At 41.0% G+C, this 19,366-nt stretch overlaps 1 protein-coding gene across 10 annotated transcripts in view; it reads left to right on the top strand.

Moving 5' to 3' along the window:
* The window catches only part of ubr5 (ubiquitin protein ligase E3 component n-recognin 5), a 60,960-nt gene extending 44,560 nt beyond the window's left edge, over positions 1-16,400 (top strand). For 9 of the 10 annotated variants that reach the window (XM_018095169.2, XM_004915108.4, XM_004915111.4 and 6 more), the window contains 20 exons: positions 242-453; positions 3,353-3,580; positions 4,699-4,772; positions 4,894-5,066; positions 5,433-5,546; positions 5,640-5,857; positions 6,558-6,678; positions 6,760-6,858; positions 7,097-7,340; positions 8,830-8,935; positions 9,180-9,324; positions 9,505-9,635; positions 9,731-9,791; positions 11,058-11,233; positions 11,330-11,414; positions 12,234-12,389; positions 12,691-12,804; positions 13,491-13,635; positions 14,152-14,237; positions 15,265-15,953. In XM_018095169.2, coding sequence (XP_017950658.2) covers positions 242-453; positions 3,353-3,580; positions 4,699-4,772; positions 4,894-5,066; positions 5,433-5,546; positions 5,640-5,857; positions 6,558-6,678; positions 6,760-6,858; positions 7,097-7,340; positions 8,830-8,935; positions 9,180-9,324; positions 9,505-9,635; positions 9,731-9,791; positions 11,058-11,233; positions 11,330-11,414; positions 12,234-12,389; positions 12,691-12,804; positions 13,491-13,635; positions 14,152-14,237; positions 15,265-15,477 — 2,901 coding nt within the window. In that variant the 3' untranslated portion in view covers positions 15,478-15,953. Of the gene's footprint in view, positions 1-241; positions 454-3,352; positions 3,581-4,698; positions 4,773-4,893; positions 5,067-5,432; positions 5,547-5,639; positions 5,858-6,557; positions 6,679-6,759; positions 6,859-7,096; positions 7,341-8,829; positions 8,936-9,179; positions 9,325-9,504; positions 9,636-9,730; positions 9,792-11,057; positions 11,234-11,329; positions 11,415-12,233; positions 12,390-12,690; positions 12,805-13,490; positions 13,636-14,151; positions 14,238-15,264 lie in introns of all 10 variants that reach the window. The other variant, XM_004915106.4, reaches the window with a different exon arrangement.
* Positions 16,401-19,366: the final 2,966 nt, after the last annotated feature.

The following is a 19,366-nucleotide window of genomic DNA, read 5'->3' as shown; positions in this document are numbered from 1 at the left end:
TTAGCTTGTGGGTATTTGCGGTGCAGGCTGCACAGTGACTAAGGGGATTATCCAACCCCTTAGTGTCTTGTATGTGCATCTAGGGCACTAATAGTTGACTTAGGTTTAGCAGCTGTGATAACCATCTTTAGCAGAGTTGATGTTTGATAAATATCTGCCCATGCTAATTAGCATTGTTCTTATATGAAATTGCCATGTATGTATATGATGCATCTAGTTTTAATAAGCCGTTTTGTTTTAGAACTATGTTGAAGAAAAACTTATTCCCACATGGAACTGGATGGTCAGTATAATGGACTCCACTGAAGCCCAGTTGCGTTATGGGTCTGCATTAGCATCAGCTGGGGATCCAGGTCATCCCAACCATCCTCTTCATGCATCTCAGAATTCCAACCGCAGGGAACGGATGACTGCCCGGGAGGAAGCTAGTTTGAGGACCCTTGAGGGAAGAAGGTAATGTGATTCTCTGTTTCCATTGCAGTTGTATTAAAGGACATGTAAAGCCTACATTTGCCTACAATGTATAATAGTTGGGCACGTCTCCCCCACCCAAAGGGCATCATTCGTATTGCATATATCCCCTCCATTTGCCAGCACCATCACATTTTCCTAAAGCAAATAGCAGCTTTCACCCGGTGGCCATTTTTCCTCTGATACATAATCAGATACATTTAAATCTGCAAACGGCACACACAGACCCTTATTCAGCATACTTTTCATCAAGAATACAGACTCACACAGGCACAACTGTCTCTGATAAAAGTTCTGCTTTGTTTGAGCACTGTAATGGTAAAGCTGAGCTCAGGAGAAAAAAACTGAAGCAGACAGCTAAAGCTGAGTTTCTATGGCTAGACTGGGGGACGTGTTTAGAAATCTGAGCTTAGAACAACTGAGCATGCCCACAAGCCAACAGCCAAAGCAAATTCCTGAGGGAGGGGGCCGAGTGGGTTACAGGAGGAGAAGGAAATCTACATGATTAAGGAGATGCTGCAGCCTTACTATTAACCTCTGGACAACCAGTGTGGCAGGCATAGGCGGAGGGTGACTTTTTTGTTTGGGGAGGCTAAAGATGGCCCATACACAGACTGACCTACAGCTAATGTGACACTTAGTGGATTCACTGCTGGTGTAAAAAATTAACCTCCCAACTACCTCTGGCAGTTCCCACTGACTCCCAGGGATACTGTGCAAAAGTGCGGGTGGGGGGGATTTTTTTAACCCTAAAATGTTTAGGATGTAAAAGCATTCATACGTGCACTTCTGTTAGGGGTTCTCTATACATTTGTGTTCAGTTAGGTTAAAGGGGTAGTTCACCTTTAAATTAACTTTTAATATGATGTAGACATCGATATTCTGAGACAATTTGCAATTGGTTCTCTTTTATTTTTAATGGTTTTTCGGTTATTTAGCTTTGTTCAGCAGCTCTCCATTTGGTATTTCAGCAGCTATCTGGTTGCTAGGGTCTTATATACCAGGTAGTGGTTTAAACAAGAGTTGGGAATATGAATAGTTAAGGGGCCTGCATGGAAAAATAAAACTGTAGCTTCACAGAGCAATACTTTTTGGTCAGTGACCCTCATTTGAAAGCTGGAAAGCGGCAGAAGAGAAAGGGAGATTATTCAAAAACTATAAAAAAATTAACTAGGAAGACCAATTGCAAAGTTGCTAGAAATAGGCCATTCTATAACATACTACAAGTTAACTTAAAAGTGAACCACCCCATTAGATGGGTTTAAGTTAGCTTTATAGAAAGTGAGGCAGTGGGTACTGACATCCCAGGCACGTTATATACAGCGAGATGCAGTCTTTATATACAAAACCAGCACATTATATGCAGTGAGGAGCAGTCTTTATATACAAAACCAGCACATTATATGCAGTGAAGAGCAGTCTTTATATACAAAACCAGCACATTATATGCAGTGAGGAGCAGTCTTTATATACAAAACCAGCACATTATATGCAGTGAGACGCAGTCTTTATATACAAAACCAGCACATTATATGCAGTGAGACGCAGTCTTTATATACAAAACCAGCACTTTATATACAGTGAGATGCAGTCTTTATATACAAAACCAGCACATTATATGCAGTGAGACGCAGTTTTTATATACAAAACCAGCACATTATATACAGTGAGATGCAGTCTTTATATACAAAACCAGCACATTATATACAGTGAGACGCAGTCTTTATATACAAAACCAGCACATTATATGCAGTGAGACGCAGTCTTTATATACAAAACCAGCACTTTATATACAGTGAGATGCAGTCTTTATATACAAAACCAGCACATTATATGCAGTGAGACGCAGTTTTTATATACAAAACCAGCACATTATATACAGTGAGATGCAGTCTTTATATACAAAACCAGCACATTATATACAGTGAGACGCAGTCTTTATATACAAAACCAGCACATTATATACAGTGAGACGCAGTCTTTATATACAAAACCAGCACTTTATATGCCATGAGCAGTGGGTACTGAGGGCAGATATTCAGGCCCTGGCACTATAACACTGGCACTGATACACAGCATTAGCCCCACTGTAACTAACTAGAAATGAAAAAAAACAATGACAGAATGACAAAAGTAAAAAAAAAAATAGAATGTGCAAAAAACCATAACAAATATATAAAAGCACAATGAGCTTTGTCAGGGGGAAAAGTTAACTTACCCTCCATCTGTTAGGGTAGGGGATATTATAAATGTCAGATGACAAAAAACAATTTAATTCCAGCTAGTGGGTCAGTCTTTAGAACATATACAGTATGGTACCTGTGGGATGAAAACTGCATCAAAGTTCAAAGCTGGTTCATGGGTAAACTTAGTCTGCAGATTCTTCTTTTTTTAAGTCTTCATTTCTGCCTGTCTCCAGTTTGCAAAATTTCCCGATCCCTGTCTGCATCTGTGTCTTGATTGGTCAATTTTACGGTCTGTCAAGAAAGCTGTGCTCTGATTGGAGAATCTACAAGAAGAAAGATCCAATCAGAGCACAGCTGATTAGAGCAGAACCCGGAGCTTGCAGGGACAGGAGAAGATTTGCAGGTCAGCGCAGAAACGGAGCCAGGTTTTTTATTTTATTTTTTTATTTTTAGGGTGCCAGAGCAGGTTTGGGGAGGCTTAGCCTCCCCTAGCCTTATTGAAAATCCGCCTATGGTGGCAGGTATTGAAAAATTTCAAAGAGGCTATTCACTGGTTACATTTTTGTGTGTGGGGTTTACATGTCCTTTAAGGCTAGTGGGTTCTAGAAGGTTTTTACCTGTGTGTTTGTGTGATCCTGTTAGACTATAGCTGTGCCCAAACTGAGGTGGTTGTTCACATTTTGTTTTCTTTTTAGGAGAGCCACACTGCTTAGTGCTAGACAGGGGATGTCCGCACGCGGAGACTTTCTCAACTATGCACTTTCACTAATGCGTTCGCACAATGATGAGCATTCGGATGTTCTCCCTGTTTTGGATGTTTGCTCCCTGAAACACGTGGCCTATGTTTTCCAAGCCCTGATATACTGGATTAAGGCAATGAACCAACAGACAACATTAGACACTCCGCAGCTAGAAAGAAAGAGGTAGGAAGGCCTAAATCATTTGCCTGTGGTATCACATAATACATAACACTGTTGTGTGTATATGTAATGGATTTTTTTAATACAGCTGTGTTTTTGCAGTGTTATAGTCCTAAACATTTATAATTTCTGATCGCATTTATAATCATTGTCACTAATGGCAGCAGAAACGTCACCTTAAAGGGTCTACACCTATATAAACTTTTGCAACAACCTGTGCACAATAAATAGTACTTGTGCTAAAGAAAACAAATCTGTTTTCCTGATACTGTATGGTTATGATGTGCAAATGTAAAATTGTTTTTTTCCCTTGTGACCCCGTGTCCCTTTGTAAACGGGATCATTTATTTATGTTGTCATTGAGCTGTGCATAAACAAACCCCTCCTGCCTTTGTGTCATGAGCTGCTCTATCTTTCAAATTCTGCTTATCCTAGTGCTTATCTGTAGACTCCTAACTTGTTTCCTACTTCTCAAACAGTGACTCTACAGAACAAGAAAGTGGTTTCTTCAGTTTCCTATTTAGTGCTAGAAAAAGGACAAACCATAAATCCTTTTATAATAAAGTGAAAGGCCAGACGTACGTTTAGCACAAGCCTTATTCATTGAGAGTATACAAATCAGTCTCTTATCCACCTCCCCAAGCTACAGAATAGATTTCTGTGGTTTCATCTCTGATTAAGCATGACTCTTTTATATAAAAAATAATTGGTTCTCTTCGTCTGTTTTTTGACTAGGAGAGGTTGGGCAATTCACAGTGCAATTTCATGGCTGTTTACCTTATTCTTTTAAGAAAACAAAATGGCCACTGCTTTCATGTTCTTTATTCTTTTTTAATTCATATTCTTTAATTTGCTGTGCCCCGTTGGCTCGCTTATAGCCAAGTCTGTAAAGAGTTTGTAGCCCATCATTACGTGTTGTAAGGTTCTGAAAGCGATAAGTGCCCATCCTGAAAATGCCACTGGCTATGCCAGATCTATTTCATGGTTGCAGATGCAATTGCAGACACATTCAATGATTAACTTTTCAATTGTTGCTTTTGTCTTTGCTTTACAATTTACCGTGTTTGCCTGACAAACAATTGTTGCCATAGTATTGATCAATTGGTATTTATTTTTTTAAGGACAAGAGAGCTTTTGGAACTAGGTCTTGATAATGAAGATTCAGAGCACGAAAATGATGATGACACAAATCAAAGTCAGTATAAGTTACACACTTGACCTCGGTATATACTTAAGGATGTTGTAGTATTTGTGTTCACTTAGCAGTGAGCATTTAAGTGACTTTCCATGTTGCTAAACATGACTGTTCTTTGCAGGCCTGACATTGAACGACAAAGACGACGATACACTACCATCTGAGACTGGTCCAAACCATCCATTTTTCCGTCGCTCGGATTCAATGACATTCCTTGGGTGTATTCCACCAAACCCCTTTGAGGTTCCTCTGGCAGAAGCTATCCCACTTGCAGACCAGCCCCATCTTTTACAGGTACTATAGAGTTTGACTGCATGGAGTACAAAGTAATGTATACGTAGCAATCTTTAGCCTGGAAAAAAGCACGCAGAATAGTCTCTATTAGCTATATATTGTGATGGCTATGCCTAAACACATACACATTGGCAGTCACTGTTTTTAGATACTTGCTTCAAGCTCTCTTCACTTCCACGCAGTGTTTTTTCACTATAGAATATTACATATTTGTTTTAGAATGTCATTTTTTTTTTTTTTTTTTTTTTAAAGGTGAAATTTTATTGATTTTTCATCAAACAAACAAGAAAAAGAAAAAATAAACACATGAATGTTACTATACATATATAGAATGTCATTTTTAAATTGTTTTTTTTTTTCTTTTAGCCAAATGCAAGGAAGGAAGACTTATTTGGTCGACCAAGTCAAGGTCTCTACTCATCAACAGCTAACACTGGGAAATGCCTGTTAGAAGTGACAGTTGACAGAAATTGCCTGGAGGTAAGATTCCTGCAGGGGAAATAGTCATGAAAATGACATGTCTGTTCTATTCTGGGAAACATACTCATTTTTTTTTTTTTTTTTGCTGTGCAGGTTTTGCCAACCAAAATGTCTTATGCCTCTAATCTAAAAAATGTAATGAACATGCAAAGCCGCCAGAAAGAAGCCGAAGAACAGAATGTGCCAGCCGAGGAAAACGACACATCAAAACCTGGACCCTCGGCTCATGATCTTGCAGCTCAGCTGAAAAGTAGCTTGTTGGCAGAAATAGGGTTAACTGAAAGTGAGGGTCCTCCGCTGACATCCTTCAGGTAGTCATTCAATGGCATCAGATAAATGTTTATATGGTTTTAAATGTTCCCTTAATAATTCTTTATAAGTAAGCCCTCCATTTAGCTCTTGCTGTCTGTCCTCCTCCTGTAGTTTTACAGTCCTTTTAAATAAGCCAGCAATAGGTATGGCCACCATATTCAGGTGTATACCAAGTGAAACGGTCAGTAAGGGGAACTGTATCCTTGGGTTTGCCTTGCTTAGTATTGCCTTGTACTTAACACAGCTCAGCAAGAACATTTAAAGTGGCCCTTTACACTTGTAGAACACTTATAACATATGTACAACATTTCATTATTTTAGAAGCACTACTAGGATACACAGTGCTGTGCAATTTATAATAAAATATACTGGGAAGACAAACATAGGTATAAATATAAAGACATGAATTGCTATGTGGTACTGGACACAATAGAAACAAAGTCTTTGCCCCGTAGAGCTTACAATCTAAGTGGGTGGATAGCATACAGACACAAATACCAGGGCAAAGGTCCAAGACTGGGCAGGTAACAGTCTAGTGCTTTAGAGAGTGTGTTCCCTATTGACAAATTCAGGCATAGAATCCTAGAGGTAATTACCCCCCCCCTCTCTGGGGGTAATATTACCATTTCATATATTACCCCCCAAATAGACCAACTATATGGTGCTTTCGATTGACTGTTATGTTTTTTTTATACATAGGCCACAGTGTAGCTTTATGGGGATGGTAATTTCCCATGATATGCTATTAGGGCGTTGGCGACTATCACTTGAATTGTTTGGAAGGGTGTTTATGGAAGATGTTGGAGCTGAGCCTGGATCAGTGAGTTATTTCTTACAAATACTCTTATCAGTTATTCACCATTTATAAGTAAATTTACTTATGTGTTTTTCCATTATGTAGATTTTAACCGAATTAGGAGGTTTTGAAGTAAAGGAATCTAAGTTCCGTAGGGAGATGGAAAAACTTCGGAATCAGCAGTCCAGAGATCTAACACTAGAGGTAGGTTCTTTCAGTTATTCGTTCGTAGGCGAAACTTAACAAATTCTGTCCCTATATGCCTCACAGCTTCTCATCGACAGTTTCTCTTCGTCCTGTATTTATCCTGCACACCCCTGAATGCGCTAGTTGTACATATGGTACCAAGAGAAATTGTGCATGGTCAGCAGATAGCCCTATACAACTGAATGGCATGCAGTAAAATATGTATAGCTTATTCAAATTTTCTTGCCAATTTTAGGTTGATAGAGATAGAGATCTTCTAATACAGCAAACCATGAGGCAGCTAAATAACCATTTTGGGCGAAGATGTGCCACAACTCCTATGGCAGTTCACAGAGTAAAGGTTACCTTTAAGGATGAGCCGGGAGAAGGCAGTGGAGTAGCCCGAAGTTTTTACACTGCAGTAGCACAAGCATTTTTGTCCAATGAGAAGCTGCCAAGTTTGGACTGTATCCAAAATGCCAACAAAGGTACACATACAAGTAAGTAAAAATTTATTTTAAACTCTGATGGTCTTGGTGGTATTTGTATGTGGACAGAAAAATGCAACAAAAAAAAAAGTTTAAGAAGAGTATTAATAAGTGATGTGATGCGAGGTTCTGTACTGGGTCAAATTTTATTTAATCTGGTTATTATGTGGAGGATGTTAACTGTATTGTCAATGACATGATGTATTCAGTGATCCTGGATATTATGAAGGATTTGTCATATTTACAAATTTGCAGGCAAATGCTTAATGGGACCCAGAACCCCGGCTGCTCGGCCAGAGATTTGCAAGGCTAGGAAGGAAGGTGCGGGATTGTTTGGCACTAAGGCTAGATAGGTCAGACAAATAAAACAACCTTGCAGAATGCTCCCCTGCTATTCCAAAGTAAGATTGTTTCCCTGCGGAGCAGTCAGAGCAGGTAAAGCACAGGGAGTGTAGAACTGCATAGTCAGGTTTTCTACAAAAACTCTACAGATCTTTTAATGGAAGTATATTGGAGAAAGAGGGAATCAGGGAAAAGGGGATTTTATTTGTTGCCTTTACGTCCCCTTTAAAAGGGCATAGATTCACAAAAAGAGGAATTAGTACTTTAAGGCCTTATTTATTATATTGGGTGTCTGTTGTTTTTCTCCAGAACACCAGGGTCATTATTAAAATAGAAGAGCAACTGAGTTAATAAGGGTCTTAACTGTCTTAAAGAGATACTGACACCAGAAATAAAATCTTTTTTACATTTGTCATAATATTGTCTTTGCATGCTATTTATAATTTTGCCATAAAAGTATTTGTCAGATGCTTTTATATTCTATATCTGACCTCCCACGTTACTCTATAAGGGGGCTGCCATATTTGTGCTACAGGGGGCCGTTAGCATTAGAAGCTGTAACTGACAGGCTGAGAAGGGACAGTCAGGTTGGCAAAACAGTCAGGTTTAGGAACTTTGAGTAACAATTCCTTACAAAAGCAGCCTTATCAGCAAAAAACGATTAACATGACCTATAGGTAACTTTTTATATAGATTCATATTTTATAAAGTAGTTTTTTTTGTGTCAGTATCACTTTAAAGGAGGAGTCATTTTAGAATTTTACTGCCAATAGATTAGTCACATTAGTGCCACTCTAGAACACTATATTTATTCTGCAGAAAGCATTACCATACCTGAGTTAAGAGCCCTAGAAGCTCCCTCCGTTGGTTTAAGATAGCAGCTGCCATTTTAGCTTGGTCTCCATGGTTTCCTGCTGCAGCTCTAGCAGTTGGTAGAGGTTGCACAGCAAGTTACATTCCTTTAAGGAAAAGATTAGATGCGTGTTTTAGCAAATGCCAAAATACAAGGCTACTAATATTCCTGCTTTTAGGACAAAGATGATCCAGGGACTGTTCCTATTGATTTATTTTTTGTTAGGAAAGTTTTTCTTCTTTTGTAAATCAACAAAGTGTTAGGGTTATCAGAAACTCACAACACTCCGCCATCTTCCTCACTAAGGTTTGATGCAGAGACTGAGAAATCGGGGAGAACGAGACCGGGAAAGGGAGCGAGACATGAGAAGAAGCAGCGGTCTGCGAACAGGTTCTCGGCGGGATAGAGACAGGTTCGTCTCTGGCAATTCGCTATTCGCAATGGCACACAATAAATTGGTGCAAAAACATGCAGCCTGTATTTTATTTTGCAAAGGAATTTTATTATACAGCTTCTTATGTGGGTGGGCAGGTCTTTAAACATCTTGTTCCTTGCAGCAGTGCCAATCCTCTTCTGAGGCAGCGGAATACATCACTAGTCAGTTATCTAAAACGCAAATGTCACTGTTATACAATTGTCATATTTTTTCATTTTAGAGATTTTAGACGGCAACTATCCATCGATACCAGGCCTTTCCGGCCTGCTTCTGAAGGCAATCCTAGTGATGATCCTGATCCTCTTCCTGCTCACAGACAGGCTCTTGGGGAGAGATTATACCCGCGTGTACAAGCCATGCAGCCGGTGAGTTTTATTGTAGCCAATTGAAGCCATTGCAGTTGCCAGTTTGTATTGGCAGCTTTGTCACTTGCAGTTTTTTTGAGTGTTGAGGCAGACTTTTTGCTGCTCTGTACTTTGTGTAATTTGGTATTGAACAGCTGATATGAGATGCTTGGCTATAACAGTGACACTTTCCCTTTTAAGGCATTCGCAAGTAAAATTACGGGCATGCTGCTTGAGTTGTCTCCGGCACAGCTGCTGCTGCTGTTGGCGAGCGAAGACTCTCTGAGAGCCAGAGTGGATGAAGCTATGGAACTTATCATTGCACATGGAAGGTAAAACAAGCAGCCTGTCTTGCACCTAGAATGCTGAGCTTTAGGCTGTAACAAATGAAAAAATGTTTGATACCATCCCATTTACTATTTTCCAGGGAAAATGGGGCTGATAGTATCCTCGATCTAGGTTTATTAGAAGCAGCCGATAAGGTGCAGGTAAGCCAGTCCTGTATTTTCTATTGCATTCTGTGCTTTGTGAGAGCTTGATACATAAAAGCAAGTGCTACTTTATTTGTTTTCAGCTTTAAAACTGGTTAACCCACTTCAGTAACAGTCTTACTCTAATCTGGAATGTGTCACTGTCCTGTAAAGTCAGTTACCCATTTCATGGAAAGAACTTGTTTTACATCAGTACAGATCCTGTTGACCCACAGGTGCAATGTTGCTGAAAAGCAAAGCAAGGGTCTATTTAGACAATTTATTGTTCTGCTAAACAGGAAAACCAAAGCTAGTTAGTTTCCCTGTTCCTTGGAAGTTAGAAAATTAGATTATCGGTCCCTCCCTTCCCCCTTTGTTGTGACTGTTTTGCAGGAGTCCAGTGTGCAAGGGGGTTATCTGTGCACCAGTAATGTAATTATCTACCTGCCAAGGACCAAACATGGAAATAGCAGTATTGGGGAGCTCAACCCTCTGTTAACTTACCCAAACGGGTATCAGGTGCAAATACTGGAAGAACCTCACCTTGCATGGGGGTCAATATCCAACAGCAAAAAAATCCAGTAGCACACTGAAGATGCAAATCGTGAAAAAATTGTATTTTATTTGCCCAAGTACATAAAAACAAGCAAAGAGCAACGTTTCGGGACCCTCCGGACCCTTGAGAAAGGGTCCGGAGGGTCCCGAAACGTTGCTCTTTGCTTGTTTTTATGTACTTGGGCAAATAAAATACAATTTTTTCACGATTTGCATCTTCAGTGTGCTACTGGATTTTTTTGCTGAAGGACCAAACATGGAGTCACTTCACTGTCCCTGTTTGACCTGTTTAGCGAAAAAAACCACAAAAACAAAAGTTTAATAGGCAAAACTTTCCATTTAGCTCACTTACTATTCAGACCAACACCAATATGGTCCATAAGGAAACACTGGTTTACATCACTAAAAGAGAAGACCCTGCCCTACAGCTAAACTCCTACCCCTATTTAGTAGCTTCCTTAGAAGAAGCCTAACAGATTCCTACTACTAAACCCTGTCAAGGGTTAGGCCTGTAACTAGCGGCTTGCTTGCAGTCGCTCACAAAGTAGGTTTTATGGCAGCTGGATTTCCTCTTATGAGGCAAAACAGCCTTGAAATAAATGTATACTACTATATATTGGGATCTTGTGTACCTTTTTGTTTTGACTCCTGGTAAACAGTAATATTACAAATTCTGTGGCACATAATTCTGGAGCTGCCTCAGTGTATTTGCTGTGCTTATACCCGCAGGAAAACCGTAAGCGGCATGGTTCTAGCCGAAGCGTGGTTGACATGGAACTAACTGACACTGATGATGGGGATGATAATGCTCCTTTATTTTACCAACCTGGCAAACGAGGGTTCTATAGTCCCAGGCCTGGCAAAAACACAGAGGCACGGTTAAACTGTTTCCGAAACATTGGCAGGTAAGGTTTAGCCATTCTCTCAGCTGAACACAATTATTGTTAGCATATTAAGTATTAAATTTAGGGTTATTCATTGTTTTTGTTTTATTTTTTCAGGATTCTTGGGCTGTGCCTATTACAGAATGAATTATGTCCTATCACCTTAAGTAGGCAGGTGATTAAAGTGCTTCTGGGCAGAAAAGTAAGTTTGTTAATCTTTGAATAAATGAATAAGCATTATAGTATGTACAGTATAGTAATATAGCATTATAGGATTTAAAGGGGTTGTTCACCTTTGTGCAACATACACAAATCTAACAGTTTACATTAATAGAACAATCTTTGGAATACAATCTTTGAAGAGATATTCACCTCAGAATCATCCCTCTGCTGAGCTTTCACTTCTGCACAGACCCTGCGCTTGGGGAGGGTCAGTGACCTCTATAAACACTTCGGTTTTTTGCTTCCTTTTATGCTGTCACATAGTACTGGCAGCAGGCTTAACTCCTATTGGCTGTATCTCCTGTCAGTCTGACACTGCTTCCTGTGACAGAGTGCTGCGGAGCCTGTTTGCCTATGCCATTGCAAGGAAGAAATTAACCAATGGCCTTTCAATTTATGCAACTGGTTAGAGAGCACAAGCAAGTATGAAGAAAGTAAGGGTAAATCCAGGATGTGATGATGTAAGCATATAGGAAGTTCAGTGTGTCAGGTTCAAAATAGGCCCCTCCCATCCCTTCAGAAAACTGATCAGAGACAGAAGAAGGACTGATTTACCAGGTATAAAAATAGCTTTTACAGTGGCCTTTTTACCCTTTTTTATGGAAAATGGATTTTCTGACACGCTGGGAGCATCTTTGGTGGTTTTAAGATATTTTCTGTGTAGCCTTTCAGCAATTAATAATAGTGGATATTTTTTTCATATGATATTGCTTCTACCAAAAATAAGATGGAAGCAGTTGGTTTAATTTAGTAAGTTCATAAGCCCTGAAAAATATTCCCATTTTGAATGTCTCCCAAGGTGAACTGGCATGATTTTGCGTTCTTTGATCATGTGATGTACGAGAGCTTGAGGCAACTTATACTCGCTTCCCAAAGTCCAGATGCTGATGCAGTGTTTGCTTCAATGGACCTAGCATTTGCAATAGACCTCTGCAAAGAAGAAAGTGGCGGACAAGTAAGTGGCATTGCACCATGGCCGGTGGAAAGCTTTGTTGCCAATCAAGACTTTATATTAAGGGGGCACAGGAACTTGCCAATCATGTCAGTGGCAAGGGGCAAAGGCAATCACAGGCATTACTCTGCCTATTAGGGAGCATGTTTGTTATTCCAAGTGTTTTTCTCCATTAATAATATTTATAATATATGTGTGTGTGTGTTTATATATGATGAGTATTAGTATGAGCACATACAATGTCTACAATCTTCTAGAACAGCTTTTTTCAATGATCAGTCTGACACCTTTTTATTTCCTGCAGGTGGAGCTTATTCCTAATGGTGTAAATATCCCCGTAACCCCTCAAAATGTGTATGAATATGTAAGGAAATATGCCGAACACCGAATGCTCACTGTAGCAGAACAACCACTCAATGTAAGTGCATCCATCCCAGCTGGCCATATTTATGCTGGGAGCTTCAGATTTGTGCACTCTAATTGTGGGTGGTGTTTGGGGCAGATTTCTAGTCGGGAATATGTTTGTTTGTTTGACGCCTCTAACATGGCAAAGTGCTGCTCTCTCCGTTACTGTGGGTGGCTGTTGGCAAGTGGGCAGGGAAGGGCACCTGAGCATGTACCCCGGGCCCCCAAGGTAGATTTTTTAGGGGTACTGGTGTGTTCAGGGTATGCCGCTGATTTTAAAGTTATTTGAAAATGTAATTACTTTTTATATTCTCTGCTCTCCTGGCTTGGCTCCTGAAGCAATATGTAGCAGATGCCAACCGATTAACATACCTGGAGAACCGACTAGAATGTTTCTTCACCAGAGTATAGAAAGACTAAACTCCGCTTTCAGTTGCGCTTACATTTGGAAATGGCAACCACTGAAAACATTCAATGAATGTGTATTGGAAAGTTTCTGGGAGTGCCATTTTCCAAGTTCTGCATTATGTTTTTGGGTTGAGATCCCTTTAAATAGACAATTCTGTTTTTTTTTTGGTTTTTTTTTTTTAATCTCTCTATGTTGGGATTTCAATAAGAATATGGCTGTGTTTGTGATTATTTTTTTTTTTTTTTTGTGATGTTTGTAATTGTGTTTGCTGTTTGTTTGGATTGTTTCAGGCCATGAGGAAAGGACTATTAGATGTACTCCCAAAGAATGCATTAGAAGACTTAACTGCAGAAGACTTTAGGCTCTTGGTGAATGGCTGTGGGGAAGTTAATGTTCAGATGCTCATTAGCTTCACCTCCTTCAATGATGAGTCAGGTAAGGGCTTCTCTTGTCTCTGTTTTTGTGAGAGTAAAATATAGTACAAGTGATAATTGCCAATCTTCAAGCTGAAAATGGATTTGCCTGACAACTTATTTGATGCTACAGGGCTGATTATTAGATTCTGAGGCAAAATTCATCAGTTTCAAAGCCATGTAATGAGAATCTGAATTATATATTGTGACATTTATATTCTGTATATACAGTATATTGTGAGTGGGCCCCTAAGCTCAGTAATTGACAGCAGCACAGTGTATGAGCATGGAATCGGCAGAAAAGAAGGTGGGGGGGGGGATACTCGGGGCACAAATCGTCCCTGCTAAAGGGCTGGCATAGAACCCCAAGCAAAATGATAATCATTTCTGCCTTTTTTAAGCTTTAGTTGTCCTTTAAGTGAACATTACTTAGGAGTAAATAAATTTGCAGTGTGTTTATCATTCATTGAATATGAATAGGGGGACGTTTAATTGCAGTGCTTTGCAATACCAGATATTCCTTTTGTTTTCTACACAGGGGAAAATGCAGAAAAGCTTTTGCAGTTCAAACGCTGGTTCTGGTCAATAGTAGAAAAGATGAGCATGACAGAGCGGCAAGATTTAGTAAGTATTAATGTACTGACTGTGTTATAGGAAATATGCATTCCAGTAGTGCTATATGGGGCAGCATTCCTGGGGTAAATATTAACCAAAGCTGCAAATATCTATTTGTAAGCCAGAGATGTTCCTATTGCATTCATGCTTATTAAAAGTTAATTGGTTGCCTTCCAGTGTAGCAGCCATAGTGTTCCTGACCTTGGAAAACAGTATTTTTTATATGTTGATATGTTCATATGTAATAAACATTAGCATAAACACTATCTGAGGGCAGGGGTACACAGGGAGATTAGTCGCCGCGTGAAAAATCTCCGTTGTTGCGGACGACAAATCCCCCGCAATGCCATCCCACCGGCTAGAATGTAAATCGCCTGTGGGATGGCATACGCGCTGCTGCGATGTCCCGCAGTCGCCCAAAGTTGTCTTCAGAGGGATGGCATTGCGGGGAGATGAGCCACCCGCGACAACGGAGATTTGTCGCGGCATGACTAATCTCCCCGTGTACCCCTTCCCTAAACTGCCAAAAAATAAACACATTTGCACATTTACACAGATTCATGATTCCTCCAATTGAAGAAAGGATATTCTGCCTTATACTCGTAGACCTCATTCACCACCCCCTTTAAGCTGGCAGTCATTCAAATCCTCCCTCACCTTGTTCCATTTAAAGTGTTGGATTCTGGGACTTGACCTCCCAATGGTTTTCATGGTGGGTGGTGCACAGAGTCTCTGAAAAGCAAAGGAATCCTAGAATTAATTGCTTCAACATGGAACAAGGTGAGGGAGGTGTTAATTAACTCTGCTGGCCTAATGGGGCTGGGGGTAGTAACTGAATAGCCTTGTACTCCCTTAAATTATCCTTTTTCTAGGTGTAGCTAGCTGGTTTATGCTGTCTGCCCAAGACTTGAGACATGTCTGTATTTTGGGGTATACTTTTAAGCTCATCTGCAGGAAAGCAGTCTCTTGGCAGAAAGGCTTGCCATTTGTATTACATCTGCGCATGCTGCAATTTAATCTATACTTCTCCCTCTAGGTTTATTTTTGGACCTCAAGCCCGTCATTGCCTGCGAGTGAAGAGGGATTCCAACCAATGCCCTCAATTACCATCCGGCCGCCCGACGACCAGCACCTTCCCACAGCAAACACGTGCATCTCTCGTCTCTATGTCCCCCTTTATTCTTCCAAACAGATTCTGAAACAGAAGTTGTTACTTGCTATTAAGACCAAGAACTTTGGTTTTGTGTAAAGTAAATTAAAGTATTCTGCCGTGTAATATTCCTAGCGAAACCCCTTTTTTGTAGATCTTTTTCCATTTGTCTAAGAAAAAACAAAGTTTATTAAAGTTTGATTCTGACGCCCCATGCGGTGGAACATCATGGACAAAGTCAGTGTTTCGGAGCTGTAGGCGCTTCTGGCATCCCGTGGGTTAAAAAGACATTCCTCTGCTACTCTTGCAATTGAATAACCCGCACAAAGCAGTAACCCTAGCACTTTGTGACTGTAACGTTTCGGCTAGGTTACCCAGGCCAAGGCCAGAGATGGAAGACTGCAGGACTATATCAATACACTGTGATTCATAGTTTTTATTCTGAGATGGAGCAAAAGATGAAATGATTGGGAATTCAGTGCTGCCTTTGGGGAGATTTCTTCATCACGGCTACTTTGTATGAAGAGGAAGGAAGAAATTTAACAAAAAATAAAAAAATAAAGGCAAAAAAAGAATTATGTTCTCTCCTTTTGGATTTTTTTTTCTGTAAGAAGGGTAAAAAGCAACTTTTTTTCATACTATTTAATTTGTAGTTTACCTCCTGTAATGTACATGATGTATATTAAACTTGTAAAAGTGATATCGGCGGGAATTCTTGAGCTTATGTTGCACTATTTTGTCTCAGAGTGTTACCTCCGGCGGAAAGTCAATGCTAACCAGTATCTCTTCCTTAGACTTGCTCTCATAAGAAGGAAAATAAAAGCAGGCTATTCACCTCTCTTGTACGACCACAAGTATGTATCCATATAATCACTCGGGGGAACCCCCTCCCCCCAGTCCTGTTTCATTTAATTATGTTTTGTCGCTTACTGAGCACTTGAGCAATTACAACTTAAGGCAGATCATCTCTTTACCTGTTTTTACTTTAAATGAATGCTTTTAGTAAAAAAAACCCAAACAAATGCAAAAGTGAATGGAGTTTTTTGTCAATGCTTCTCTCAAGTTGTGTACTCACAAGGAAAGTGTCAGCTGTATTTATTGGTGGGAGCAGGGAAGGATCAGTAACTTCAGATGGCAGCTGCAGTAAAGGCCAACACTTGATGTTAGGCTTTTAGGTGCGTATCCATTTGTAGGACGAATCATTACAGTGCCATCTTTGCACTTGGTGCCTCCATGATACCTAAAGGTACTTGAGTAGTTCCAGAGCCAGGCAAAGCTGTAGGGTCAGTCATATCCAAGTGACTGCACTCACCCTTCAACAGAACAACTGACTAAACCTTGTACATACCAGCAGATTATTCCCTAGTCTATCGCCCCTGCAGCCTTACCGGTACCTAGTGGGTTAATCAGTTGTTCTGCCTCAGTTGACTCCTACTCTGTCACTCTAAAGGTGGCCATACATGTAGCAATTCTAATTGTTCCCACCCTCCACTGACGTTCAGGGCTGAAGGTAGAAACAATAGGGATTCTACCTCCACCTGCCGATCCAGCCCTAAACGTAGATTTTGCTAGGTCACCATTCAAAATCTTTTAACCCGGCTGATCAACAAGACGACAAGACTATATCCGCAGCCTTTTTGCAATATTGGTTGCCTCTTCGAGCCGCCATATAAACAATGTGCTGCTGAAGAGATATTCACCTCAGGATTATCCCTCTGCTGATCCTTCACTTCTGCACTGACCCTGTGCTGGGAAGAAGTAGCTTTTACAGTGGCCTTTTTTGGTTTTATTTAATGGAAAATGTATTTTCTAACACGCTAAGGGCGTTGTTGGTGGTTTAATAAGATTTGGACATTGAAGGTGAACAACCCCTTTAAAGCTGGTCGATATGGACTGGTACCAGCTGCTGATTGGCCTCTCTAGAACAAATGAATGGCCTGCCTAAGGATCAGCTGGATATCTACAGGGCAGGTTTTAAAGGGGTGGTTCACCTTTAAATTTCTCTTACGTATGTTATAGAATATATTCTCTGTACTAATGCAAGTGGCCAGTCCTCTATCCCATAGTACACTATAAGGAAACCACAAGTTTTGTGGCCTAATGCCAAGTATTTCTATATAGACAGGGATAGAATTGCACGGCACGCATGGCTGTAGCATATCCCAGTGTCTCCGTTCCGTCTATAGTGATCCCAAGGAGTTTCTTAATATCGAGTGTTGTCAATGAATCTGCCTCTTGGCATAGTTGCCATTCAGTCATTTCACAACACATTTATATGGCACCTTGTCTTGTATATTCCTCCTATATTGCTACATGTTGTACTGGTTCTGCAGTAAATGGCCCGGCATGGGCCTCTGCCCCTTTCAGCTGTGTCATCTCAATGGCAGATGCAGTAACGCATGGCTAGTAATTGGTACAGAAGGCAACAAGGTATTTTTAAGCCAACTTGTCCACCTCCGCGAGAGAACAATGTGGCTTTTCACATTTATATTCCGTCCATAGATCCAACTGCAGAACACACCAACAGGGCTGTAGGATTGGAGCCAAGCACATGGCTACCTAACGGCTTGGTGCTCAGGCCCATGAGTATGTAGGACGAGTGAGATATATTTATCATTATTATACCTACTGGTTCCTTCTCATTTCTTTCCCAATACCTATTATTATAGGGCCCATATACACAGTCAGTGAGGCCTGGGTAACTACTCTTATCTAATCCTTTGGGTACTGACCCAGTGGGAAACCGCCAGCCTCCCATTTAATCAGCTCACCATTGGGCCACCCACTTGTTTCTCCTCAGCCTTTCGGTGAATACCTTTACTTCTCCCTACAGGGGAGTTGGCGGTGGGGTGAGACCACTTGTCTTGTGGGGGGGCGCAGAGAAGCACCCTTACCTTGGGTGCCAAAGTTCTTTGCTATGGTGATAGTAATGTAGGGACCCGTAGGGTTAACATGCTGTTACTGGGCAAAGACCCATGTATCCAGTTTATAGTTTTGCATATGTGCCTTATTGGTTTACAGGTTGACTCCACCCTTTGCACTCCAATATAGTGTTTAGCAGTCGGGTGTGGCTTCCTCTTTGGCTGCCTCTACAGGTCCCCATACACTATAAGATCCGCTCGCTTGGCGATGTTGCCAAGCGAGCGGATCTTTACCCGATATCCCCACCTACAGGTGGGCGAGATCGGGTAGCAAGCTGCTTTAAAAAAAATAATAATCCGATCGTTTGGCCCTGGGGCCAAACGATCGGATTACATTTGCGGCCATGGGCAGTTGGTTCGGGGACCGCATCAACGAGCCGATGCGGTCCCTGATCCAACTGGATTTTCTAACCTGGCCGATTGAGATCTGGCCAATTTCAGGCCAGATATCGGTCGCCCAGGCCGCTTGTTTCTGCCCTTACACGGGCCGATTAGCTGCCGAATCGGTCCAAGGGACCGATATCGGCAGCTTCTATCGGCCCGTGTATGGGGGCCTTAAGTCTCAGGTGGAAGGTCCACCGATCCTGGGATCAACAGGGCCCCAGAAAAGCCATTCCTGCCCTAGAGTCATCACCTACACTCTAGAGAAGTCAGGGACAGGGACCCCGTGAATGAGGACCAGTTATATAGTTATACTCTGTCGAGCACTTTCTAGGAAAATGAGGTAGTGAGGAAAGCAAGCAAGAGCAGTTTTTGGCTCCATCCAGGAGGTTAGCTGGAAGTACCCTTCCATACAGGCACTGTTGCCTCAGCATAGAGCCATGGTTAAGACACAGGAGACAGCAGTACCTAACCCTGATCCACAGTGGGCTGTAGGACTCTTTAAAGCTAAAGGTATTCAACCTGAGGGCTGAGGTATCTATCCAGACTGCCCTCCATAGTGGTGCCGAGCTGACCAGGTGCATTTACCCTGCCCAGTCTCCTAAAGAGATGGGATAAACCGGTGGCCCCATCTCTTGTCCTCAGAGTGTACTACTGCTATAATATTATAGCAGTATATGAGCTAA

Source organism: Xenopus tropicalis, chromosome 6 (genome assembly GCF_000004195.4).
Source record: "Xenopus tropicalis strain Nigerian chromosome 6, UCB_Xtro_10.0, whole genome shotgun sequence".
NCBI lineage: Eukaryota > Metazoa > Chordata > Amphibia > Anura > Pipidae > Xenopus > Xenopus tropicalis.
This window is presented reverse-complemented; position numbering and strand designations above follow the sequence as displayed.